We start from the raw sequence: 27,755 nt of genomic DNA, 5'->3' as shown, positions 1-27,755 counted from the left end.
ATTCATTAGATTTCCTGGAAAGGGGTGTCTTATGATAATGACTTCCCAGAATTCATTTACATAGTCCGAGCATGCATAGTGAAAATAGGGTGAGGGTCTTTGGTGGTTGAGGCAAGAAGTAGTCAACTTCACAGGGTTCACTAGTTGACCTTCTTTCCAGAGCATGCTGATGTGAAGTCCAGGTGTCTTCTTCCCAAATCAGCGAGATCATCCTCCCTAGATTGTATATCTGTGTCCTTTTGTTCAAATTCCCCTTATCTTAATTTACCCAAGTGCCCATTGAAGGCTGCTATCAGTGAGTTATATAGGAAGCATTTTACTTTTGTCTAGACAGACAAAGAGGCCGAGGGAAAACAGTTGAGGAGGCCTTGGGAAACAAACACAAGCAAAACTTTCATGTATCACAGTTTAGCCTTAATCAGAAATTCATTGATTTGAGCCCTTTCAATGCCAAAAGGATGTCACTGTTTTCTGTAATAGAAGCAAGTGATGAAACACTTGACTCCTGCTAGCACCCTTCATATTAAAAAGGATTATTGTAATGCCTAAATCTTCTAGAGGACAGCTTAAGGGCAAGCCTGACACACAAGGACCTTGAGGATTCAGAAGACAAGGCAGATTTTTTTTTTAAATTCCACAATTTATAACTGAAAAGAGGATGAAAGCTCCGTGCCCCGGAGAACACGTTCCCCCCCGGGGTTCGCCTGAGGGCGCTGTGGACGGCCTCGGGCAGCCACACACCCCTCGCTCCGGAAAGCCGGGAGAGGGGTTCACAGTAACGGCTCCTTCCCCCTCCAGCGACTGGCACCCCTCGGCGGGCAGGAGGGTTCGGCCACCCCGTCCCGCCTCCTTGAGCAGGTTGCGAGGCTGCGCCCACACTCAAGATGGCCGCCCGCCTCCAGTCTCTCAGGCGGACTTTGAAGCCACAGGGCTGCTGGTTAAGATGGCGGCTGTTTACCTGCGGCCTCGGCGGAGTTTGCCCTCGGCCAACATGGCTGACGCTCCCCTATTGCTTCCGACAGCAGTGAAGCCAGTTTGCCCTCAGTCAAGATGGCGGCGCCCAGGCAGCGGCGGAGCGTGGTGGCGCGGCGGTTGTGGTAAGAGGCCAGCGCTGGGCTGGTGGCGGGCTCTCAGCGAGTGGCCGAGAGAGGCGAAGCGAGGGTGCGCTTGCCGCCAGGTGGGGGAGAAGGGAGGCTCCCCGCAGCGCGGCCGCCTGTGGGGAGCTCGGGGCCTGCCGGGCTGAGCGGCCGGCCGGGACATGGCGGGTCGGGGCCTGGCCGGTGCCGCGGCGCGGGGCCTGTGGGCTCGGCCGAGGTTTGGGCAGCGTGTGGGAACAGTGGGTGCACCCCTCTGGCCCGCCGCAGGGAGGGAGCCTGCAGACTGCGAGACTCCCGCCAGCTGTGTCCCAGGAAAAGCAGCGTGGCCGAGCGCGGGGTGGATCTTAGGGGCCTCCGGTCCCCGAGACCCGTGGGTGCTTCTGCAAGAAACAGCATTTGTGGGTTGTAAGAATTTCCACCGATGCGATGAATTAGCCGTGAGTGGCCTCTTAAGGTTTTCTTAAGTGAAAAAGATTAAATAATCCAATTATGTTTTCTTCCCTCTGCAGAAGAACTAGCTAATTCTTTATTCAAAAGATAAAGGAGTGTTTCTACTCAAGATTTATAAGATGGTTAAGTATTTAGCATAACCAGAAAACTGAAAATCAAAGGTGAAAGACCTTGCCAGTTATTAACTGCAGGCGGTTACCTATGTGTATGGAGTCTATAGGGGACTATTCATCAGCTGCTATCAGAAGCAAGTCATAAAGTTGTTTCTGCCTGCTGTTCCTATAGTAGCAATATTTAGAAATGCTGATTTGATGTGCATATGCGTGTCACTGCCGTAAGAAGGGAAGAAGCTGCTGCCTGAAGTTGTCCTCACAAATCTCAGAAGTTGCTTTATGAGTGATTAGCTGCCTGTCTTTTCTTGACAGATGCCCCCCGATGGTAAACAGCATCAAGTTTCTATGTGGAAACAAATGTACAGGTTGAATAATCAGCTCCCTACATGACTTCTTTTTGGAACGCACATTTTTTGCCTATACTTCTAATCTGATACTTTGCCAGAGGGACTTTTGAGAGTTTCACAGTATTTTTTTTACCACATAAACAGAGCTCATAATCATCACTACTGTTATGTCCTGGGTACAAGTTGCAGTCAGCCGATCCAGTGAGGATATATTTGATGAAGATGTAGATGAGATGTATCTACTACAGAAAGAATGGAACAGCACCATGAAAAAAAGATTGAAGGTATTTCTATAACAATGATTTAATAGTCTTTTTAACCATTTTAGATTTACTGATACATATCTTGATATACGTTTGGCTGATTTAAAGGGGAAACACTAGGAGAGGCTGCTTAAAAGTTATTGTGGCTTCTGAATGTCAGGAAAATGTAGCAGGGGTCTACAGAAGCTCTATCCTAGTAGTCATCAGAGCAAAGTATTGTTTTACCAAAAGACATCGGCTCCCTCTGTACAACCATGTGCATTTGTAGAAGGCAGTGCTAAATTCTGATGTGAACTATTTGCTTCATACTTGTAGGTATACCACTGGTAAATGTGGGTCAGCACAGCTAAACAGTGCTACTAAAGAAATATGAGATGTTTGGGTTTTTAAGTAGAGCTCTTCATCAGTTGGATTTAAGATGTGTGACTCCATGTGAAACCACAATTGGACATTGCGGTCTGGGTAGTTCTTTGGCTTATTTATTCTCCTAGTGAAAAATATGTTTTATGAAAGCTGGTTTCCACAGCCCTTGCCTCCCTGGAGATCTACAGGAAACAAAACAAGTACATAAACCTAGGTTACTTCAACAGATACATTATCATTCAGAGTGGGGCCAGTAGGGCTCGTCTGCTCACAGGAGAGCAGCATTTGGCTGAAGAACATGAATGGAAGCTGTTGTGTGTAGGCTGTTGATGAGGAAGGGTGCTACAACAGAGCTGTTGTATTATTCTCCAAGGAAAAGTTTCCTGCTTCTGAGTCCCTTGAAAAGACTGGTTTTCTTAAGGGGCTGTTTAGTGCTCTTACACAAATTCCTCTGGTATTTTATGAGTAGATACAGCAAAATCATAAAATGTTATTGAGGTTAGAGGTGTATGTTGGGCAAAATAAAGAAACATTCTTGTTCCTGGCTATTTATCTAGCAGGGCCACCAGTTTTCTTCTCTTATGAGCAAATTAAAGTTTTCTCTCTTAGAACATGCAATTATTCTGTCTTACGGTAATGTGATTAGAATATAAAGAAGTTAATTTGCATTAAAATCATTAGCTCTTTCTTACAGAAAGCAATCACAATGTTATGTGTATTTATATGTGATTCACTCCATCACCATCTTTTTTCTGGTGTAACTCTTTGAGTGAGATCTGGCAAACAGAGAAGCAAGGCTCAATAATTAATTTTGTGAAAACAGGTAGATGGATTACAGACAGGAGAGTACCTCTGCTAAAGGGGAGGCTTTGGAATCTATGTATTTTTAGATGTCTGGAAATCTATGTGTGTATTCTTTAAGAAATTTTTCATAAAGGAGTTGGTCATCATAGAAGTAAGCATGCTTTCCTGTAGATTTGTCTTATTTTTGATGTTTCTAAAAATACTTTCCTTATTTTCTGATCTTCTGGGGATCCTTTTGGAAAAGTACTGGGACTTACAGATCAGTAAATCATAATGCACTTGCAAAAAACATGTTTTGCTTTGGCAGTGGGGGTGCAGCTGGGAGGGATGTTCAAACCTAGAAGCTGTAATTTAAGAGACTGATTACTTGCTTAAACTTTTTTTATTGTTATGAAATTGCCATAGGTCCAATTTTTCATCTTGTGAACAACCTGTTTCACTACTTTTATTATAGGAAGGCTATAGGGATGGAATTGAGGCTGGGAAAGAACTGGCACTCCAGGAGGGCTTTAATCAAGGTTACAGACACGGTGCTGAGCTGATGGTTACATGTGGCCAGTTCAGAGGAACCCTGAAGTAGGTTACAAACTCCTTAAGCTCATGTGCATGTGGGGGGGTGTGTATGGAGGGAGCATGCGTGCAGTTTTTTGTTTGTTTAAATTTTTTTTTTAAAGTGCATTGTAAAGCTGTCCAAAGTGGGCAACCTGAGAATTCTCAGGTCTTGAATACAGGGAACTGCCTACCTGGATGTAGAGCGATCATTCTTAAAAATCCCCCTTCAGTTGCTCTTCCAGAATTATCTGAATCTACATCTTTAAGCTTAATATTCAGTTTTACTGCTTGAATTTCTCAGAGAATGTGAATGAAACATATATACATTTATATAGTATAGATGTCTTGTCACATTGCTATCTCCCTTCAACCAGCCCGAGGTCTGTGTGGATACATGTAATTACGGGTTTTTTTGTCGTTCTTCACTTTTCAGTGCTCTCTTATCCTGGTGTCATTCTAATGGACGTGATTCTGCTTTAAGTAAGATAAATAATCTTCTTGATGTGGTTGGAAAGCATGAAGAAAATGTGCTTAAGTATCTGAACTCTACTGACCAACAGCCACATCTCGGATACATTTTAGATTCTGTTCAGGACATGGACCTTAATGACGCAGCTCCAGCTGGGACAGTGTACAGTGAAGTTAAAGCTGGGAAACACGAAGATGTTGACAGCTCTGGTGGAAACGTTTGTGGAAATAATGGTGAGACTGGTTCCTTGCAGTCTCAGTGCAGCAAGGCAAAACTCTGCACAGATCCTGAAAGGTCAACCCTTGCTTGGGTTAAAAAGCAGACCTTTTGGCTAGTAGAGCAACTGGGCTTATCACTGGATATACTCCATCACATCCAGCAATTGGAACATTAGTTTTTCAGTCTCATGGTATTTAAAATTATCTCAGCTGGATTTGATTCTCAGTTTGTGAACTATGTACAGGCTGATGCATCACTTTATTTTGGGGAAATCTGATTTTGATACTTTCCAGTAGAGGTAACTTCTGTAAATCTTCACCATGCTTTGGCTCCTGGCAAAAAAAACCCTTACTTTCGATCTTAAACTTAACTTTCACAGAAAGGGAAAATGACTTTTAAAGCTCTACAAAGGTTTACTAAACATGTTTCTGTTCTGTGTCAGAAGCTATCACTTCACCCTCACTTTCTCTTTGGGCAGCAGTTTGGAAATGGAGCAGGTCCCTTAAATAGCTCCTCTAAATAGGCCCCCTCTAATATTTAAAAATTAAAAGCCCAGTGCTATGGACAAGCTATTCTTGCAGAATAAGCTGCTGCTATGCTAACTCTATGCAAAATAGAACAGGATTTGCTGCTGATTTCTAGAGTGCTGTGACTCTCTCTAGTCACTATATAAAATACAGGAATTTTTCACCTTTTGTCAAATTCTTCCTCTTATCTTTTGTAACCACTATGCAGTGCACTTTCACAGTTAAAAACTCTTTTTTCCTTCTCATATAGTTCTCTTTATTTCCCTTCTGCTGAAAACACACCGTTCCCTTCAAATGCAGAATTACTGACAATTCCATTGTTTTACTGTTAGACCATCTACTCTTACCTGTTAGACCACACTGAACATGTTTCCAGTCTAATGAACTTTCTTGTGTTATTTATGTATGTATTTTGCCTGTCCCTCTAACCTGAACTGTTTCCCTCATTCCCATAGTGATTTTTCCAAACTCTTCAAGGAAGCCAGGCTTACTCACCTTCCCTTAGAAACACGTTGTCAGCCACACATGCATATTTCTGACAGCTTTGTATTTCTCTGCCAACATTCTATATTTGACTTCTTTTCCTGATGCCTGCCTTAACTGTAGCTGCAAATTACTCTGATCAGGAAGTCTTTTCTTTGTGAATGCCTCTCTATCTGTGTTTTACACTAATTAAACTGATTTACAGTAAGTTGGGAGTTTACTTATTTTAAGTTGCTTGTAACTTTCCTTGTGTCTGAGACAAAGCAGGTCTAGACAGAGACAAACTGAAATTTTGAACAGCCAATTTTAAAGGAAAAAAAAAAAAAAGGTTAAATCACAACACAGTTTTTCACTTTGGGCCCAGAAAAAAGCTACGGTAAAAGTTACTTGATTTTCAGAGACTGAGTTTACAATGTTGTTACTAAAGATTATTACCCTGGCACGGAGTTGGTAGACTGTAAGTTTGGCTGCTATTCAGTACCACTTCTGATTAGGGGAAAACAGCACTGCAGTTAAGAATCTCTTCTTGAACCTGTTTCTGAAATAGTGGACAAATAGGGCTGTCTGCATTAATTAACTATAAAATTGTTCAAACAGCTTCCTTTTTCTCAGTTTATTTAACATAATGTTGACATGGATAGACATTACTTTTCTACAAGTGCATGTGTTATGTTATAGCCTGTATCACATATGTTAGACAGAAATTTCTTCCATACTGTGGTAGAATATGGTGCAGACAAAAATAAAGGTTACTAGAGCACTGTTAGACTTTCCGAATTTGGCAGTTTAAAAATGCAAATTCAAGAGTCTTCTTACGTATTTAATAGTGTGCAAAGAGGAAACTCCATTCACAAATTACTAAGTAGACAGTGAGCTTGCCAATTTGTCTCCAACTACTGCAAAAGCAATCTACGCCAGGGAAAATATATCTTTCTCGTTTGATTATCAAACAACAGATTGTGTGTTTTACTTATCTATCATAACAGCTTCCGTACTAGCTGTGGAATTACTTTCCTCCACTCTGCACAAAGTTTGTGCTTACTGTGGGGTTACTTTTTTCCATATTATCACCCAGAGTTTCCAGTTCGGCTGTGGAGAGAGATTCTTTTGGGCTGCCTATAATACTTGGCTTATCTGTCACTACCAAATCTTGCTGACCAGCCACAGAAGGACTTTCTTCAAGTCTATTAGAATCCATAATTTGCTCACGTGGTGCTTCAGGTTTTTCTTTTGTGTCCGCTTCTGTGTCTTGTGTTTCACTATCAGCTTTCACCTTGGCAGCATTCCTGAAAATAGCTCGCATGACAACGGGGACTGACATGCAGCTGAAGGAGGAAATGAAACATTAGTCAACTACTACAGACTTCATCCATTCTTCAATGTACTTATTTTTTTAAACAGTGTCTGACAGCGGAATGATACCTGTGATGAAAACCAGCACTACCTCCTTGCATCTTTTTGCCTTGAACAACCTAACAGGCATTACATTGTAACTACGGTGTAACTACCTATGTGAAACCGGAAACATGGTGACACAATGAAATCAAGTGTTGGGTGTTTGAGCTTGGCTCGGCAAAGAAGCTTTGATAGAAGGAGTGGGAGGGTTTGGTCTTAAAAAAAAAAAAAAAAGTCACAAGGGTGCTTTTAATGAGAACCTAAACTAATAATATTGAAATATATTAATTCGTGCTTGAGTTTTTTATAATTATAACTTTCACATTTTGTATAAGACAGATACCATATCTTCTCTAAAACACTATCTAAAGGAGGTTTTTTTCCACTCTGACAATAGCATTACCTGGTTCTGGGAATAGTATCTAGTATCCTTGACTTATGACAGCGCAGGCTAATTAAACAGGTTCAGGATCCAGCTTGCATTGATCTTGCTGTCATCAAATAGATAATGGTTGTGTACTAGCTTGTGCCAAATTAATTAGTGCTCTCAGTACTTTCTCAAGCGTATGTTCACGTATCACAGCAACTTGCCTCTCTTGGAATTTGTCTCAGAAAACAAGCCAGAGACAGTGTTGTAGACATGCCATATATACCTCACTTTCTGAAAAGAAGCACTGATCGGTATTAGATAGATGTGGAAAAAGTCTTTTCCGTGCTATTCTAAGTTATACCAGTCATGAGACTTGTCATCAGCCAGAGTCTTCAGAAAAGCATGTTTACAAAAGAAAAAAGCATCTTTATAAAAGATAAAACTCTCTTCATTCAAAAGTGTTTCCCTACCCCACATGCTTTCTACTAGAAACACTTTCCATCACTATTAATGTTTAAAATTTTCAGAAGAGATACTGAAGACTATAAAGTGACTTATTCTCACTATTATAACTTTATACTAGAGTGATGTTTTCTGGTTGCTGAGTTTATGGCATTATGAACGCACATGATATTTCCATGAAATGGAGCATCTGAGGTTCATTCCAACTGTTACGAAGTAAAATAGAATTACTTACCGCTTCACAGCTCTTGCTATAAAGTCATCACTAGAATTTAGAGTTGGATCTTGAGGGTTTAAATGAAGGTGACATTGGACTTCTCTGGAGGTTATCACATCAATTATCACTAAGAACAGAATATAAATATTTCAAAATAAACATAAACATTGAAAACTATCCTATCATTCTGATGCTCCAAGAGAGGTAAGACTGAAGTCAATGGGAAGGGGCTTGCAGCAATGCTCTTGCATAAGACTTGCTTCTTCCTAATATACTTAAATCATAAACAGTAGAAGTTACCATTTATTAATTAACTGCAGGCCAAGATGGAATCCGACTTGAATATTTGCATTTAATTTGTTTTATGCTGAATACAGAACAGTTTTTAATAAGCAGTGTATACACAAGTGCTACTTGGTGTTTTTCATGGGTTACACATCACTGAGAGTAGCCCTTAGAATGTATTTGTAACCAAGAAGCATTGTGCAAGACCCTGTATAGAACCAAGTCCCTTGTCAGCCCAATAAAGAGAACGATATCAGTTATTCCACACATACCACAGGCTAAATTCTCTTTCACAGGATGAAGGAAAAAGACAGAAAAGCTGGTGTTCTTGTGTGGTACCACTTCAAAGTAAAGCAGTTCTGAGTCATCTAGAAATAAAATGACTGTTTAGTGATATCCACCCATTGAACCTCGACTCTTTTTGGCTGAATCACATACCAGAATTCAGAAAAAGACTGATACAGTAGAATCTAATTATTCATTACTTTGGCAACTTAGTTTATGCTTATAGAAGTTTCAGGCCTAGGAGATTTTTTTTTTTTTTTTTAAATTTTCAACAGTGTGCTACCAGAATTAAGGATTTTTTTATCATTTAAGATACTCCATAAGTAATGACAGCTTTGGCAAGGGAGCAGCAAATCTGTTAACACTCAGTTTAGAAGCTAGTTTCTCTCTAGTACTCTGCCATTACTTCCAACCACACAATTTACCTTCATTTATATGCTTCTCAGAGACACAGCTGCTAATAAGAGTGTTATATGCCACTTGATGTCGAAGAATCTCTATTATGCCAGGCACACACTTCGGATGGCTAAATGGGATTTTACTGACCAAGGCTCCTGCTACATCTGATTTTTCTGATCCCTTGTTTATGAAGTAACAGTGCTTGGGGCAATCTGGAAGAGACTGAACAACAAATATGGTGGTATTTCAAGCACTGAAAACAAGAAAGTAAAGCTTGACATTATCAGGCAACTGCACAATCTGACAACAAAAATAATTTTAGAAGACATGCTTCTAGCATGTCCATCATGTCTCTCTGTATTTCAGTAGAAATATAATCCTTAGAGGAAGCTAAACGAGATTCACTCTCCCTCCCAAATGCATCCAAATTAGGCAAATATACCCAGAGCCAAGTAGTCAGGAGTTCAACTGCCACCGATTCTTCCAACTACTCTTAAGAGCCCCATAGAAGAAGAAAGATCTTCTTTCAGAAGAACATCATAGTAGTGGCTGCTTGACAGTTGTACAAATACAACAGCAGTTTTGCCTGAAATCTCTTTGGGGCATCATATGTTTGTCCTCCCTCCATCACTATTGCTTTCTTTGGAGAAGCATGTTTGGCTAGAATATCTCCTGATGATTCATTTGAAGAGGAGGAGAAGAGGAGATAGTAAGAAAAATTTACCACCTGTCCATGTTGACAGTGATTCTATGACAAAATTAGAAGTGCAATACTGTATTCTACTTCAGGATGCCAAATGGGAACTGTCACCTTAAGAACAGGGCAGGGCAGTGCAGTTAATTAGCAGGATCTACATTAAGAAAAGCTGAAGAGTAGAATAAAAGAGCTTTTCCTCCTGTGTTCATGGAGCAAAAAGGTTTCCCCTACATTCCTTTCAAAGTTAGAATTCAATTTAGTAATTTATTTCTCGAAATAAAATCTTTAAACTTGGAAGCAAAATAATCTCTCAGCAAGTACTAATACTTTAGAGAATTGCTGAAGAGTTACAGAGCCTTTTGTGTGTATCTAATGGAAATGAAAAATTCATCCCATCTGATAGGTTTTAAAGGGAAAAGCTTTGCTAAACCTTATTTTAGCATCATGTAAATTTACTACTACCTTCTGTACCATCACCTCAAAGTCCGAGAACTGTGTGGGCAATGAGCTCTGCTAACACTGCTGATAGAAGAGAAAGAAGTGCCCTCTTCTTTTGTTGCCATGAATTGCAAAATTAGTGCTTCCTGGCATAAAAAGTAGATCTTTGAAGCTTGTCTGGCACAAAACATCTTAGCCACCATTTTCTATTCTAAAACTTCTCTTCTACATCTAATGCAGCATAGATTAAATCTTTTTTTAATAGAACAGTGATTAAAAAGGAAGCCATCCACAGTTAAACAATCATGGCTTTAGATAGTAATTGATATCACTGTTGTAACATTTTACACTTTTCTTCCTGCCAGTCCCTTTAAAAGGAGTCAGTATTCTCAGTGTTATCTAATCAAGAAATCTTTGTTAAAACAGCGTGATATGCAGCATGACATGCAGCATGATAAAGACCTTCAAAACTCTAGGTAAGTACCTTCTTGGGATGCGCTTCTCACACTAGCCCAATAAGTTTCCTTCTTTTTAAGGCATTAATGATAAAGTTCGAAGTAATTTTTAGAAGAGTAAATATTTGGGTTACACACAGACAAATTAGTATGATTTCAGTCGCCATGCACACAGTGTTTCACTTTCTTGAAAGAGTCTAATATTGCTTCATAAATATGGAACTATTTTCTAAAGAGCACTTAAATACTGTTGGGATTCTGGGAAGTCTGCATTGCTTGCTTATGGGGAAATATAAATCATTATGTATCTTGCACAAGGGCAGAGTGTGTGTCAAATGCACACTATACTCACCACAAAGAAACAGGATTGATGTGTAGACAAGTCTTCACTGTATTTTTCTTTAAGGGTAGACTGAACAATCAGCTCATATAGAGGAGCTAGTTTCAAGCCAGTAATCTGAATTCCTGAAACCAAGTGATTTTTTTTTTTTATTAGCATTTAGATTATGACTGTACGTGACAGCTAATGTTAAAAACCAAAACCTATGTTTTGAAAAGACAGAAATGTTAATGTCCTTTCTTATTCCCTTTTTTGCTAATGGGAATTTTTGGTAGAGTGTTTAAACAACTTTACCTGTAACTGTCATATCTTTCTTAGAACTTTTGTGTTTTGCACTGGTTGCTAAAATGTTACACTTGGGCTAATAGAACAAAACATGTTCTGCCCTGAAAACCAGTTTTTCCTCTTACAACATTAACACAGGGAAATAAAAGCAAATAAGCAACGCATAGTCACAGAAGTACTTAGTCTTAATTATAACATGCCTGTGAGCCTCTGTATCTCTTCAATACTGGATGAGAACATAGGAATGGGCTGGTGAAACTTCAACACAAAAAAAGCTGGCAAATCCATGCCGAGTTTATCAGTCAGTGGCAAAAAAGCAGGGCTTCTGGGGAAAAAAAAAAAGTCAGAATGAAGTCAGAAATTGACATAACAAGGACTCTTAGTGCAAGGCCACTATCAGGCCCCTAGCAGTTTACTACATTCCACACTTTTTCTGTCTTGAGAAATGTTTTGCTTTAATGCAACTATAGCCTTTAACGTTTTAAAGCAAGGTTAATGTGAAGTCTGGCAGAAAGGAAAAGTGAGCCACCAGAAACTGAGGAGCACTGCACAAGGATGTCTGATATAAGTCATTCTATAGTGCTTTATTTTGGAGAATGACTTCAGACTTTCCCTCCAGCCTAGCACTGGAGTAGAGAGAGATGAGGTGTCAGTATCCATGGTGGGATGACAAACTATTTTGTATAGTTAAGGTGTAATAGCCCTCAATATATGCTTTATTTATTTTGAAACTATGCAGGAGTTGCTTGCTGAATACCTAGGAAGTTAAGTAATATTGTTCCAGTGACTCCTTCTGGCTTCAAATCTATGAATAAATTCATAGTTCAATGCAATTGACACAGTTAAATATGAACACAGTAACTTTAAAGTCCATTTGGGAAAACTAAAAGCCACAGGTTATAGAGGGTGTAGCTATGGAGCATAATGCCATCAATAAAACAGAGCTTCCTGTTTTAGCAGAGGCTAAACATAAGTTATGCTGAGGTTAGTGGCAATGACTGGTAAATCCATTTCTGTATTGAGAAGTGTCCAGAGCCTCACCCGTCCTCTCCAGCTCGAGAATCTACAAGCAGTGGAGAAAGAGGAAGTTTGTGGAGTGTATCTGTGCTTTCAACAGTTACAACTGTTTTTGTTCCACATACCTGGGAACCTGAGGGAGAAAGAGAACTGCATTATTTTCCTCGTCTCAGTGTAGATTAATCCTACACATACAAAACACACAATGGTAAGGTCTTTTAAAGGTCAGGTCCAACTGACAGCCACAACGGCTTGGGCAGCAAGGAGAAGCCTGCACACACCACCACACCCAAAACGCCGAAGTTGCTCCATGGTGATAGCAGCAGCAGCTGCTTTTGGGACATGCCATCAAATAGATCAAGCAACCACCAGTCATTTTCATGCTGGCTAGGCAGTTACTTTGTTTGATATGACTCTCACTTCAGTTTGGGTCAACAGCCAAGAAATGGGCCAGTACTTTCCTGATGTACATTATAATTGTGCTAAACTAGAATTTTAAATCTTATTTCTGAGTTTCATTAATGAACTTTTATTTAATGAAACAGATAGTGCTAAAAAGTTATCTATCACATTAGTTATTTCTGCTTTTCTAGCTTTACCAGGATTTAGTTCTGCTTCCAAAACTTGATAGGGAGAAATGTAAAATTCAATGTTCATAGGAGTTGCTGAGGAATAAAAAAGAAGTGGTTACTACACATGTCAATAGAGGAAATATGTTAGGCATCTTGGCACAAAGGGGAAAAAACCAACAGCAGTGTAGATGGGCAGAAGGGGATTCCTCATAAGATTATATCTCCAATTACAGTATATGTTCAAATCAGAGCACTTAGCATTTAACAGTTAAACCCTCAGTCTATAAAGTCATCAGACATCTTTGAAAAGATTAGATTAAGTTTCTCTCTCTTGCAAAATAACCTGTTGTTCTGCCTTAAAAATACTGGCTGAACTGCTAGCTTTCAGTGTCTAGTCTGAAATAGAAGGGAAAGTTGTAATACTTGCATAAGGGCCACTCACATCAAGCTGTGCAACAGGATAGTGGCATCATGTATTAGAAATACTTTTATGAACTAGAACACATGAATGGTTAAAGCTCACTTCTGACAGTGTAGATGAGCCAAAAAACTTATCAGCTGACTGTATTTGCTTTTTGGGCAACATGAGTAATATCTCAGCTACTACTGCTGTCATCTCACGGTTACTCCCAAACTGTGGTTTCCCACATAACCTCAGAATATTGCTGCCTTTGCTTTTAGGCTGCTGCAAAGTCAGTGTTGCAGTAGCTGCTAAACCACCTGGCCTCTTTGTATTTTCTCCTTCTGTGTGTCTGTACACTGTCTGAGAATACAGGCACAGTAAGTCCCTACAGCATGTTTTATTTATAATAGAGGATCTTAACTGTAAACAAAGGTCAACTCCGTAGGATTTTTTATTACAATTCTTTGAATCCATGAAGAAAGGAAGGAAAAAAAAATTCACCTCCAGTTCTTGGCACCAGGTGTCCTACTTTTCCATGAAGTACTTCAGTAATTCTGTTTACATCCTGTGTTCTAGTTCAAAACACATCTTGATTAGTGTTTCCTGAGTTGCAATACTAGCTAGGCTAATGTAAAGGATAATTTGCACCCTAAATCAAAGGGAGACGATGCTTTCTTGGAAGCAGATTGTGTCTCCATTTGTTATGACAGCTTCCAAAACACCATCATTCCACTCATGCATTACTCCTAGGACTTGGGCTTCCAGTTTCAACCCTGTATCTGAGCTGTTTCATGTTGCAATTTGATATGCTATTTAGCAGAAATGAAGAGGGGAAAAAATACTGGAATGGCAGGTAGAGCAGAGTGAGGAAATAAGCTGGATAAACTAACTCAAAACAGAACCGATCTCCAACCTCAAATGTGATCGTACACCTGAATACGTACAGCCATGCAATTACATAGCTGTGTATTACAACTCTGCAGTGCGTTAACTTATATCATAGATGGGACGAATAATCTATTTCACTCATAAATAATATTTATTGAGATATCAGTGATCAGCAAGGATATAGTATGTCCTGAAGTTAGTATGCTTCATAAAGGAACACTGTACAAAAATAAGCCAAGAGGGTATTTCAAGTTACAGAATGCCATACTTGTTGAGAGTACTTAATAGGCAAGATATCAGAAAAGGTACTTCAAAAATCCAGAAGAAAAGCTCTTGGATTTTCTGAAAAGAATTAAAATCATTGTACAATACCAGAGAGTTTAGGAAAATCTGTCCCCATCTATCTGTAATCCTCCTTTTTAAAAGAAGGAATGAGAAAAGGAAGGACAGGAGGAAAGCTAACATCCACTACTCCTGATCTAAAACCTCGGGAACAAAATGAGACCCAAACAGCAGCACTCCAAAAGGTCTATTTTACTTCTGCCACAGGGAGATCTAAACATGACTGCTGACTTTCAGATGCACTGTTTGCTCCTTGTGGGTGGTCACATGCGCATACACCCAAGCTCTGCAACCAACCAGTTTCCCAGCAAGTCTCTTAGATAAAGCGCAGGAGTTCAGTAGATAGTCTTGTTTGGCATGCCTGGGGTTGGCAAAGTGCAGCGAGGCTTCAAGCTTTCCAGTGGGAGAAAACTCATTAGCCTTCCACATCCTGCTCTATAATTAGATCAGTTAACTTGTTTTTTAGTGAAATGAAGGGGTGGGGGCGGAGGGAAAGGGAGAAAGAGGTAGACTTCAAGTTACCTGTCTAGAAGAGACATTGAATAAAGATCTTTTTCAAGGGCCTGCAAAGCAAAGAATCCCTTAGCTTTCATTTCGCTGGGAAAGAAAGAAGACAAATTATTATTTTTGTTAGTAAACAAAAAGCTAGGCTATGGATTTTAAAAGTTTTTCAAGTGAAAACTAGTTGCAACCTGTTTCCTGGAATTTGATACAAATTTGACAGGTCTTCTAGAATCTTTCCAAAGGCTTCATAGTTCTTCATCCTACCAAAAAGAAACAATTGCTGTCACGCTACTAAACGAGATGGATAATAAGTCTTTCATAACTAACTTGCTGGAAGAAACACAATTTCAGATTGACATAGGCCCCCTCCTTATCAGATCTGGCAAGTAGCTGTACTGCTTTTAAATTTTCTTAGAAGATACCAGGAAATGTGAATCCTTGGCTCTGTTGCAAAAAGCAATGTAATTATAGCTGACACTTGTTAAATATGCACTACTGAAATCAATAACTGTGCATGATACACAAATTTGACAGCTCATCAGCTGCAAAGCACTTTTCCTGATGTTCCAATAAAGCTAGTCATGTAGTAACACTTCCCAATACAATACACCTGTACATTGTTCTTTTCATCAAAATACCAAGGATTGTATTAATATTGCACTTCACAGCACCCTGCGAGAGAGACAGATCTTCAATACAATTGGTAGATACATCAGTCAAAAAAAAGAACAGGGGACAAGTGGCTTGCATAAGTTTGTGAAGAAATGGTTCAGACGGCTCAAAACCCAGAATTCTTGCAGATTCTGACTCACCGTGATAGCCTGGAGCTCTGCTTGGACAAACCCACCAGGTATTTGCTCACCTGCTTAAGTGGACTTTAATTGGATTTTACAAGCCTTACTAACCTTTCTAGTGCTGCAGTCACACAGAGAGCTGTGCTTGGGAAAACATACCTTCTCCTGTGCAGATGGGCTGCAATGTGGATCAGCAGAGAGACAAATAAACCTGCCTGGACTTTCACACTGGGGCACATACTTTCCAAACAGAAACCTAAACGAGTCACTCAGCTCTTCTGTGACTCTTTCCAACTGGACTAGTGGGGAGCAGGGAAAATGGAAGGAAGCAGGCATGCAGGTACAGGCACAGACACAGCACCAGCCTATGCATTAGCTGGCTGGTTCATCATCGTTTTATAGTTGAGACCTACAGGAAACATTACACATATAACAAACTGCCATGACCAAATAAGATACTACACCAAGAGGTGTAGAAGGGATACTTGCACTTCATGCCAAATCCTAACAAAAACAGGAGGGCAGACAAGTAGTACCCACAGTGCCAATGGTAACTATATGCCATCACTCAGAGCCAAACTGATGGCAGTTAACAACACTGGGAGTCAAAAACCTAGGAAAATGCAAGTTAAAACTTTAAGACTTAGCTGCTTACACCCATAAAGCTAATATAACTTCATTTTTGAGGAAAGAGAGGGCTGGAAAAACTGCTGATGCATTACAGGTCCACATAGAAGAGAGATGAAATATGCAAGGTCAATGATTATTTTTTCTGTCTTTACCTTCCCTTTTAACTCTTCTGCCAAGGTATCTAAATAAGAATCCGATTTCCTAAATATATTCATTATTAGTAAAACCTGGAACCTTGATCATATTGGCTGGAGAACTTCTAATGGGATGTTTAAGGTGGTGGCCCGACCTGGAACAGCAAATATTCAGGCAGAAAAAAAATGTGGTAATAAAAAAAAAAAAATATGTATATATATAGTAACCTACATGAGAAAATTAAAGTAACATCTCCTACACATCTGCAAAGAACAGGCCATGTGATATCACCTTGTTTTCAATGTTGGGACAGAAGCCTGAAGGACATGTACTCAAGATATTTGCATAAGGACAATACAAAGACTATTTAGTATTTGATGGAAGGAGAAGGGGAAAAATAATATCTGGTTTGGATTTGTAAATCTGCCAGTTCTGAATTGTCATCATCAGTCCATTTCCAAAATTATGGGTCCAAGTGGTTCTATAATTCTTGCAATCAACACAAATGCCAGTATGAAAGGCTGTGTTCAACTGCCAGCTAGAGCCAATGTATTGGGGATTACTCTTTCCCCTCGCTCCATTGAAGCAGATGCAGTTTAGCTGTTTTCAATGGAATGACTCGAAAAATAAGCAATGCCTGGAGCATCTTTTCAAAATTATATTTGCTACAGTTTTAGCCTTGAATTTACAAATTGGAAGCAGGTAATAACAGTTACAACCACCACCACTCTCCAGTATGGAGCACTGAACCAACTTCCCACGTAAAATAAAATCAAAGAAGGTGTCAGTTCTTCTGTTGTTTTCTGGATTCATATTATTGTTTCTTGATCTTGCTTTTTTCTTTTTTTCTTTAGTTCTTACACTGAAACCATTCTAGCCTTGACTTCTCCACAACATTCAGAGAAACACAAGACTCAGGGATTCCTTTCCCTTCAACAAGAGACTCTATATATCATTCTTTACCTTAGATGCTGCGCCAAGTCATCACAAACCTACAGGAAAAAGAGGGAGGAGTTTCAATTTTCTTACCATCCTTTGTGAAACATCTCTTAAAAGCATTTTATTGGTAACGATAAGATTGTTCCCCATTACTTTTAATTAGTTGTATGGTTAGCTTAAAAAAAAACCCCAACCAACAAAAACTGGACTAACATTACAATAGTTAAAACATAATAGAAGAACAAAGGCTCTGTGGAAGAGGATAAAATTAACAGAAATAGTTTGTTGATAAATTATTTCCAGGAAAAAAAAAAAAAAGTACCTTTGCCAGATTTTCTTTTATTGGCAGTTACTAAAATTCTCTGGATATGCATTTCTATCCTAATAATATTTTCCAGCACTCACTGATCAACAGCCCTGTGCTGGTTAAACAGAACACCTTGAAATTCCTGGGCTGACTGCAACTGAAAAGGAGGGACTAAATTAACTCCAAATTAATGGAACAATTTGGATACTTACTGATAAAAATTAGAGTTTATGCTCCCCGCCCCCCTGCAACAGCTTTGATCTGGGGGATCATCTGTAATACTGAACAACTGCAGAACATGGTATGCGAACTGCAGAGTGATATTTTGCTAATATTTTATGAGAAATTTTGCAAGAAAAACATCCCCATTATTAGGAATGCACATATTCTTAAAGAAGGCAGAAGGAAAAACAGAATCTCTGATAACAGCTCTGAGACATCCATTGGGAATATATATTGCACTACTCCTTGGTAGGAAAATATTTTAAGACCCTGTTATTTACTGTATGTTAATAACATCGAAGTACAGGAATACAAATATTTATGCAGGGTACTACAAAATTCTTGGCAGTTGGGCACATCAGCTGGATTTTACCTTAATATTTATCACTACGGTACTTAACATCTATAACAAAGTTGTAAGTTTAGGTGAGAGATTCAGATGCCTAAAGAGGTAGCTAGTGTCATGAACAGGCTGGCAGGTGTGACGAGATCAAAAGGAAGCCAAAGACTTTCTGACATGGCAGCTGGGGTCCAGGTGAGAGGCTACAGGGAGGTGAGAGAGAAGATTAACTTTACCACAGGGGCTTCTCCAAGGTGAGCCACCTTTACATCTATCACCTTTCCATCCTTCTCCATCTGAACTTCTATATAAAACATGCTTGATGTTATGTAGCAGGCAGTCCCACTGGGGCTAACATGAGCATTAAGCCTGAGGAGAGGGGAAACAGAAAAAGAAAAAAAAAAAAAAGGCTTGTACATCTAAAAATTCTGTCACATGAAGAAAGGAAATGAGTATAGTTTACTTGGTCGTGGGAAGAGACGCCAGAGATGCTTCAAAAATAACTCTTCCTTGGCTTAGCTTCTGAAAACTATCCAACCAGGCAATATATTTGTGCTCTGCTCTTTGCGTTATCATGTTGGTTTGCTGAAAACTATTTACCTCAGTCTGTAGCTTTGGGACCTTGGCATGCATGACCTCTCTTCACCCAACAGCCTCCTTGACAAAAGGCTAATCAAAATAGGCAGTTATGCCCCTTCCAAGTAATATACTCCATTAGAACACCGAGCTAAGAAAAATATTGTTGACAAGCCATCCAGATGATAATCCCCACTGGACTTTGGGCCATGCTTGCTCATTTGTATTTATTCATAAACAAACTTACCCTTTTTGTTTGGATACAGATTCCAATCTGTTCATCACAGAAAACAAAGACTTAGCTGCAAAAAACCAAAAATGTTATTAATGAGGCTGCAATCGCCAGTATTATCCTGCTTTAAAGGGTATGATTTAGGTAATGAGAAAATAGTATTTCTTGCATGACTCCTTCTTATTAATGACAACTATTACCCTATGATTAACGAGTGCTGTGCTGGGTAGAGCTTATTCTCAGACTTTGAGAATAGCTATAGCCTGAAGGCTTAGCCCAAAGATGAGTTACAAGTCTCTTGTGTCATATCCACCTCTGTGTTTGCACATTTGACCCCTTTGTGCAGAACATCACCAGTAGAGAACGATGGGTCATTTCCGTAGAATATTAAAAAACACACTTTGAGTTATCTGACAGCTTGTTACCATTTAACGTCTTCTGTATCTTCTCCATGCAAGAGAGCAATGGGCCATCTGGATCATTACTGACAGGCTGTGGAAGTGGCTTATCCTAGCATATTTGTGAAAACAAAGAGACAGAGAAAGACTCCTTAAATTACTATCCAGAGAGGAATATCACTGCATTCGAGACACAGAACACCAATGCCCAGTACAACAAAACACTACTTACTACTTTTTATCAAACATGGAGGTGACCTATAATCGTAGCTATCTCTAAAGTGTAAATACTGAATGGATTAATGAAGACCCTGTTGTGCAGTAATTATATACCTGAGGCCTTTGGAGCAGGGAGTGGCTTTCCATTCCCTTTATTTTTTTAGCTGAACACAAGGTATGTCTCACTGTGATACTAGAAATCAACTAAGAAAATACGTAGGTTTTTATTTTAGGAGGAATCTGACTGAGTGAAAAGATCATTAAGCACCACAGGTGTACTTGGTTAGACTGAGGTGCAAGTTCAGGCTGAAGATATTAAGTAGCAAGCAAACTTTCACAGCTTCTCTTCTAGCTCTTGTCTGAACATTTCTCATGCTTCACACTTCAATTCACAAAGAACATTCACTGCTGAAAAGTTTTCACTATGTTCAAGCTCAGGACATTGTTTTCAGAGTTAGGCTTTAGTTAAGCATTAATAAAAAGAAGCATGGAAACAAATGGGACTTTTTATACTAAGCTCACAGCAGTTGTGCTAATCTGCTTTTTACAAAGATGATCCTTAAATATAATTAGCTACTGGAAGCGTGGTAAGCGTGGAATGACTTAAGGTGTATCACAGCAGGAGAGAGTCTAGATAGCAGGTTCCAGGCCAGTTTCTGAAAAATGGTCTTTTCTCACAGTCCTATCGGCAAGAAATTTTCTTTACGTACTATGAATATGCTAAGGATAATGAATGGAAAATAACCTAAAGTGTTAAACAACCAGTGCTCACTCCTGAAGAGTTAAAATAATGCAAGAAACAATCACTAAAGTGTTAAAACAATGCGGGGGGGGTGGGTTTTTTTGGTTTTGTTTTTGGTTTTTTGAAGTCAAGCAGTTTTGGAACTATCTTGGTAACCTGCTCTTACACCACATATCCTTCTCTCAGCTAATCTGCAGTTCTTACCATGCAGAAATGGACAAGTTTCAGAGTTTCAGTCCATGGTTTTTGCTGATATTTTAAACGCAACCGTTCCATTAAAGCCTTTGTAGAAATAGCTGTCACAGCACCTGAAAAACGTATCAAAATGTTTTAAATATAATGGCATGTATTTACATTGGCAACCAGAAAAGTTGGAGGAGGAAAAATATAAAAGCTTGCTAAGGTCATAGGTGTTAGGCTTCAAAAGAGGAGGCAGAAAAAATGGTTTTAGTTGAATTTTGCATACAAGTATCTGATTTTTATAAGACTTCTGACAGAAAAAGAGCAGGGGGAGATTTTGTATAGGCAAGTATTCTCAATATTAAAAACAGAGATGCAGCCCAGTCCTTAGCTTGTTAAACAACTAGGCTTTCTTTACCTATGCACAATCTCATACGTGTATTCTTAGTAAATACCAAGGCCTTGCCGTGAGTTTCAGGCATCCTGATTTCCACACCCACCTAGAGCTCATTAGAGCTAATTTAGAGTAGAGATAATTCTTTTACGATGAGGGTGGTGAAACACTGGAACAGGTTGTCTGGAGAGGTGGTAGATGCCCCATCCCTGGAAACATTCCAGGCCAGGTTGGACGGGGCTCTGAGCAACCTGATCTAGTTGAAGCTGACCCTGCTCATTGCAGGGGGGTTGAACTGAATGTACTTCAAAGATCCCTTCCAACCCAAACCATTCTATGGTTCTGTGATTTTGCAGAGGGATAATCTCAATGCAGAGTTACAACTTTTTTTTTTTTTTTTTTTTTTTTTCCTTGGGATGGCAAGGAAGGAGAATGGGGCCAGGAGAAGGAACATTTTGAGCCCATCACGATCTCCTTGTGAGTATTCTTTCTGGCCTTACACAGAATGCAGAGGTTCAAAGAAAATTTTTTGCTGAGACATGGTGCATCCAGAACTACTAATTCCATCAGGAATAAACCTGGCGTGAACTTCCTAATACATCAGCCTGAGACAGGCAGGAGGACTCCAAACTGATAATAAAGGAAATTGAGTCCCTACAACATGCCACCCATTCTGATTTGCCCCTTAGCACCAGAAGAAACATTGCAGAGTGCTTCTTTGACCTAAAGGACACAACAGCCCTGCAGAATTGTCCCCTTTGAGCTAGCAGTGCTGCAGGGGGGGAGGGAGAGAGACTAGGAGAGGAACATCTATACCCTTTGTATACACCAAGCAGGGCTGGTGAGTGGGAGATGCTGCCCTGCTGGGAGGATGAGAGAGCAGAAACTCCAGCCCCTAGAAAGCAAGCCACCTCAACCAGCTGGAGAAGGGGGAAGCAGTGGACCCCAAACAGCTCTTGCAAGCAGTCCTACTAGGGAACATGCTCCCACTAATGTTCCCACTCACCTTGATACCTATAGGAGGGCTGTAGCCCACCCTGTACCTCCATCTCCATCCACACCACAAGAAACCAAGGCTCCAACTTGTAGCACCTGTACCACAGCACCCACAAGTGCTGTGCAAGGCAGAAGGCTTGCTCCCTCACAAAACTGGTCCCCAGGCGTTAGAGTTTGAACTTGAGAAGCTGGATAAGCACAGCAACATCACCTCTCAACTCTGCTAATTTTTAGGTGTGAAGCACCCTGTCAGTCATGCTCTTCCACATCTAAGTTCTAAGGAGAAGGCATAATGTCTGTCCCCATCTTTTCAGAAGGTGTAGCACTCTCAGGAAAGGACTGAATTGAACTGGTGGAGAAAGGCAGGGGGAGGTATGATAGCAACAATCACTCAGCAAACCAGGGAAGCACTTCATAAGGGCGCTTTTAGTCTAGCTCAGGGGTGGAAGGGGGAAAAAAAAGAAAAGGGACTATAGCTGTCTGTAATGTTTGCATTGTATTTGTGCATCCTTTTGTGCCCACCTCATGTTACTAGTCTTCTTGTACATAGGAATCGGTGCACAATGGCAGTGTGAGGTTCAAGGTTTAATCCTGCACCTTGAAACTTGGTCACAGGGGAATGCCAGGTCTACAGCAAGAAGAGAATGTCTCCTACATAAACCCTGCGTGGCAGTTTTTCAACATGTCTTACAGCATACTTTCTGTTTTCAGCTGTCATCAGTCATGCTGCAGTGCCTGAAATAGTCTCATAAGACACAAAGGAGTTGATCTTAGACTTGTATAAAGGTACCTGAGTAGAAAGTAGTCTGGTGGCCTCACTAAGATTACAGAGAAAACTACATATGGACCTAGGAATCCCAGGAGAAGTATGAGGTATGTGCCAAAAAGCGATATTTGTCTCCAAATAGACAGGTGTCAAGCATGTTACTTAGGGAAATTCAATGAAACTGCAAGAGTTAAATATGTTTGCATTTCAGCCTTTACATAGGAGGTGAAAGGTGATCAGGTAAACTGATGATGTAATTCCACACTTGTGGTAGATCACACCAAAAATTATTAGCTTGGCTTATGCTATTAAATTTATTTTTAAAACTGACATTAGAAGTGACTATAAGTATAACCATGAGCTTTAACTGTGACTTGGTGCATCCATTTAAAAACATATTCTCAGCATTTCTAGAGAGGCATTTTAGCTTAGGTTTGCTTGAACAGTGTATTGACATGTTTTCTGCTGGGCAAGAGCATGTACTATGACCCATGTAAAATAAATAGGTTGTCTCAGTCCAGATCATGTGAACAGGTGTGTGCACATCTGACATACCACAACCTGGTAGTGTTTAATATTTTTGTGGTAATTTTTGTAAACGTTTGCCCTGATCCAGAGATCATTGGAGGCTTGAAGTTTAAGTAGTTGCAGTCCAGCGTGGCTGATAAGCCTAAAATTCACTCTAATTTTTAAACACAGAATAACCTTTTCCATTGTACTCAAATGTATGTATTTAGGTAGATGAATCTGTATCATTTTTCCAGGATAGGGATAGTGCCAGATTTTCATAACAAGACAAATATTCCAAGACAAGTTCTAGCCTTCACACCCACATAAAACTGTGACATTGGCTAAGATCATACATAAGAAACAGCAGCTTAAGCAGAAAGCTCCTTGGATCAAGGTGTTGTTCCAGTATTCAGAACTGTCACATTAAATTACCACACTCAAGAGAAGAGTTAAGTGTTGAATAATTAAAAATGTTCTAATTATAGAATCTCAGGCATATTAGATTGTTACTGTAATGTTTTGGCTTACAAGATACACAAATGTTTAACTGGGTCAATTCATTTAAAAAAAAAAAAAAAAAGAAAAAAAGCAACTGGCCAAGGATTATCATCAGTACAAAATATAACAGGAATTACTGCATGAGTCCTTCATGCCCACCTGCTCTAGATTACTCCCTCTATGTGTGTTCAGCAAAACCTGCTGCTGAAAGAAACTTTCATGTGCACAATTACAAAACAAGTTGTCCCCAGGAAAAAATCTTCTCTTACTCTCAAATAATTGGATGTTACCTTATCCCCTTTTAAAGGGTTAAAACTGGTATGCTTCTTCAGGGATCTTTTGAGAAATTCATTATTATTACTATTTTGTTTACTTTTGTCATGATTTTCTGCATCTTGCTAAATTCCTGACTTTGTAGTATGCTTCACAATGCATGGCCTGGGAACACTGTGATTCATATGAAAATAACGTTTTGTAATTTCATAGTTCTTCCATTTCTGATGATTTTTCCATTTCATTGAACGATACTTTGTTTTTCTGAGAAAGGATCAATGTATTTTCATTCATATGCTTGCATGAATTAAAATAAACTATTTGTTCCAGTGAAGATACTCTAGACTTAATACAGAACAAGGGAAAACTGCATACTATTGATACATTTCAATGATAGCAGTTTGGAAAAGATTTCAGGAATTCCATATTTAGTGCAACATTGGTGTATTTTTTTGTTTCTGCTTTCTTTTTGTGGGCTGGGGGGTTGCTTTTTTCTATTACTCTTACATCCAGTCTTGATTTTTTTTTTTTCATCTAAAGAATAAAAAGAAAAATAAATCACAGCAATATCTTCACTGGCCTGCTTCCAGCACTTTCTTGGAATTGCATCCTTCCAGAAGCCCTCAGCTGAACTGTTGATCAGAGAAGACAGCAGCTATGTAAGAGCCCACAGTAAGTCTAAATACAGAACTGGGGCCTGGGGCAGTCAGTGAAAACCAGTGGTTCCAGTTAGAAATGCAGGATGTCTACAGTGTTTCACTGTGATTATCTGAAATGATACCTGGTCAGGAGATCAGAGGTAATATTGTGTTATTTCACAAAGTGCCACGGAATTTTAGAGTGATCAGCAGTGATACAGCTATAAAATGGGCATGTAACTGGAACGTGAATCAGTGTTTATCAGAAATGGTGAGCATTCAGATAATTCCTTTATCTATCCTAGGTGCTCTTTCATCTCAGGTAGGCTAAACCCAGTGTTGTTAGCTTTTATGAACCATAGCTTAGTCTGATAGAGTCTATAGTTTATGGCTTTACAACCCATAAATACTATAGTATGTTCTGTCACCTTTCCTTCACTCTCTACATCATCTCCACAGTTATGGAGCATAAATATTTTGTTCATGAGAGTAACATCAGAATGTTGATGTCCGCATTTTATTTCACTACAGCCACATAGACTGAACCAGTTTTACTTCATGACTTACTGAACAGCACTTCTGGCACTGTAGTCTGAGGCAGTTAACACTGGTGGGTTTTGACTGTTTCCTTCACTAAAAGTGACTAAGATCCTTCAAAGCCAAAAACTGCATAGGCAGAAATCCAAAAAATAGGTGTACAGCGAATGGCCATGGGCGTAGAAATGCACTGACAGGGCATATCTTTTCCTCAGAGTGTAGTCAAGATATGGCTAATGTTTGATTTCTGCTTGACATTAGCATTATAAGCTCCAAGTAGTTCTCATCTAAGTCTTTTCCCAAAGCTACTAGAGACATGCAACCGTGATTTAAATAACCTTGTCAATAAGCATGGCAGGGCTGGCTTAACATGTGCACATTTTCCCCTTAAAAGATTTCGCAGGACACCATAACTGGTGTAAATAATGAAACATTTGTTGTTTGTCTCACATCTTTCTAAGCCTCATTTTTATAACTAAAATCAGGTGTTGCACCATCACTCATGTTCTTTACTGACATCAGCCAGCTGAAATCAATGGAAACCATCACTTAAGAGCTGCAACAGGTCTCTTTCAGGATAGAAAGTGAATGCAGCTGGTACACAGTCTGCAGGATATGGCAGAATTAGTAATAACCATAATACCTTGAAGGTCCATATTGAGAATGCTACTGTTAGAAGAGGGGAGAAGAATGGGAGCTAAGAGTTAGTTGAGGAGCTGAAAATCATGATGATCATTGAGGAGGTAACTGAGGTAGAGAAGAGGTGAAATAGAGAAAGAATAATTGTGCTTGAAGGAGCTTTCCACCAGTATGTCTCAAAGCTAACTACACAGGAGGCCAGCTTAATTATCTTGTTTTTCCAGATTGGGAAACGGAGAGATGGTGAGAGGAAGTGACTCCTGAAGCTGGCTGCAGCCACAGAACTAGAAACCAAACTGCAGTTTACCTGACTCCACTATAGCACATCCCCATCAGAAGTTAGAAGGAAACCTTCAGAAAAAGAAAGAAAGAGATGGGGAAAGAGACTAGAGAAACACAAGAGGAAAGGCTGTAAAAATACATGTAAAAACCATGAAGTATGAAACCATATGAAGTATGAAAAACAGGAGCAATAGAAAAGGAAGGATATGGAAAGCAGAAAAGATACAAAAAGGAAAAGATGAGAGAAATAATTATATAGACAACTCTAAGATTAGAAAAAATATTTTTACAATATTTTTGTGTTATTTGCATGATGGAAAAGGGAAATGAATTTAGGTCTACTTTGAGCTATTTTAAACCAATATTGGTTTGAAGATGATTGTTAGGCTTAAGTGTTCTGATTGAATATATATCAGGATATGGGTTATATAACATGCAGACTAAAAAAAGAAATAGCACTCAGTGGCAAATACTGATTTCAGTAAAACCGTATGTGGGCAGGACACATTTTTCAGGAAAGACAATACCATAAAGGAGCTTAATCCCCACAAATGCCAGTTAAAGATGTTACACCAGTGCCATGTAGACAGGTACTCCATATAAACTACAGATTTTACATCCTTCTATATTGGTTAAGCGATTTGATACTGCTTTTCATCTTATGTTTTCAAACCAAACCTAATTAAACTATGAAGACTTGTTATAAGTACATGCTATCAGCATTGTATTATACATTTTAGTGTCTATGTATTTTTAGACATTTGGTAATTTCTTAACTTTGTTCCTAATAACGTTTTTGTCTATTTTAATATCTCATAAACCAACTTTGCTGTAACCCTCAAATCTCAGATTTCCAGATTCTTAGTCACCTACTAGAAGGATGTAATTTCTCTTAGCTCTGTTGAATGGCAGGATGAATGACTGCAAATTCATCATTACTCTTGGATTCATTGTTATTCAAGTCACTTCACTGCACTTTCTCTATAGGCATAAAGCATTCGGGGATGGATTATCCTTTCAAAATGGTAAAAGGCTATGAGTGCTAAGCACCATGGACTAGTTTAGATGGGGTACTGAGAATAATGTCATTTGGACAGCTAATAGAGCTAAGCAAACGCAAGTATCTCATTACCCAACAGTTTATTACAGTAATCCCACTAGCTTGTTTTTAGAGAGTATGTATCTGTTTGCAAGTGTAGGGGGACATGTGTGACAGGTTTGGAGGCAGTCACAGATGATGGGAAGCTCCTCTGTCAGCTGACAGATTAAGTTGTCCTTGCATTGAGCAAGAGTAGTAGGAGCAACTGCCCACACAACCTTTGTGTGTGTGTTGATTTGTAGTGTTCAGAATCTGGACTGGATTGCTTCATTTTGAGAATAGCTGATGCTTATCTGTGCACATGACACAAATATCCCCTGTGTTGTGTGTGCTGCAAAAGCATAGGGAAAGACTGTTCCTACCTTGTA

At 39.4% G+C, this 27,755-nt stretch overlaps 2 protein-coding genes and 1 long non-coding RNA gene across 10 annotated transcripts; 2 read left to right on the top strand and 1 right to left on the bottom strand.

Annotated features, from left to right (window-relative positions):
* The first annotated feature begins 64 nt into the window (after positions 1–64).
* On the top strand, positions 65–8,770 carry YAE1 (YAE1 maturation factor of ABCE1). Of its 8 annotated transcripts, XM_074843367.1 has the most exons (6): positions 65–1,097; positions 2,152–2,291; positions 3,892–4,013; positions 4,423–4,469; positions 4,572–4,691; positions 7,089–8,685. In XM_074843367.1, the coding sequence occupies exons 1-6, from the start codon at positions 659–661 to the stop codon at positions 7,178–7,180; spliced, it is 960 nt and encodes a 319-aa protein (XP_074699468.1). In that variant the 5' UTR covers positions 65–658; the 3' UTR covers positions 7,181–8,685. The 8 variants fall into 8 exon arrangements, with proteins under 8 accessions (XP_074699468.1, XP_074699455.1, XP_074699445.1 ...); XM_074843354.1 differs by lacking the exon at positions 7,089–8,685 and having other exon boundaries at positions 79–1,097; positions 4,572–5,895; XM_074843344.1 differs by having other exon boundaries at positions 106–1,097; positions 4,423–4,691; positions 7,089–7,370.
* LOC141931372 (mediator of RNA polymerase II transcription subunit 1-like) lies at positions 8,208–21,384 on the bottom strand. Its single transcript, XM_074843401.1, has 15 exons — positions 20,780–21,384; positions 19,642–19,726; positions 19,232–19,286; positions 18,645–18,777; positions 17,564–17,592; positions 15,230–15,301; positions 15,060–15,134; positions 13,809–13,879; positions 12,932–12,997; positions 12,357–12,465; positions 11,516–11,640; positions 11,043–11,155; positions 9,127–9,322; positions 8,689–8,784; positions 8,208–8,233 (listed from the first exon to the last, which is right to left on the bottom strand). Exons 1-15 carry the CDS (start codon positions 20,849–20,851, stop codon positions 8,208–8,210), a joined length of 1,323 nt encoding a protein of 440 aa, XP_074699502.1. The 5' UTR covers positions 20,852–21,384.
* LOC141931398 (uncharacterized) lies at positions 9,259–27,123 on the top strand. Its single transcript, XR_012625566.1, has 6 exons — positions 9,259–10,711; positions 15,710–15,891; positions 21,574–21,626; positions 22,857–23,018; positions 24,733–24,864; positions 26,231–27,123. It is a non-coding gene; the product is annotated as an uncharacterized LOC141931398 (long non-coding RNA).
* The last annotated feature ends 632 nt before the right edge of the window (positions 27,124–27,755 follow it).

The sequence above is a fragment of the Strix aluco genome, chromosome 1 (assembly GCF_031877795.1).
Source record: "Strix aluco isolate bStrAlu1 chromosome 1, bStrAlu1.hap1, whole genome shotgun sequence".
Lineage (NCBI taxonomy): Eukaryota > Metazoa > Chordata > Aves > Strigiformes > Strigidae > Strix > Strix aluco.
The sequence above is the reverse complement of the archived record's forward strand: the minus strand, read 5'-3'. Positions and strand labels throughout refer to the sequence as shown.

Excerpts from the sequence above, each read along its gene's own strand:
- LOC141931372 (XM_074843401.1), bottom strand. The coding sequence starts at position 20,851 with ATGGAACGGTTGCGTTTAAAATATCAGCAAAAACCATGGACTGAAACT. Across the intron at positions 18,778-19,231 it reads TCTGTATCCAAACAAAAAGG|GCTTAATGCTCATGTTAGCC; the intron begins GTAAGTTTGTTT and ends CCCTCTCCTCAG. Across the intron at positions 8,785-9,126 it reads TGAGAAGCATATAAATGAAG|ATGACTCAGAACTGCTTTAC; the intron begins GTAAATTGTGTG and ends TTTTATTTCTAG.
- YAE1 (XM_074843336.1), top strand. The coding sequence starts at position 659 with ATGAAAGCTCCGTGCCCCGGAGAACACGTTCCCCCCCGGGGTTCGCCT. Across the intron at positions 1,098-2,151 it reads GTGGTGGCGCGGCGGTTGTG|AGCTCATAATCATCACTACT; the intron begins GTAAGAGGCCAG and ends CCACATAAACAG. Across the intron at positions 4,014-4,422 it reads CAGTTCAGAGGAACCCTGAA|TGCTCTCTTATCCTGGTGTC; the intron begins GTAGGTTACAAA and ends TTCACTTTTCAG.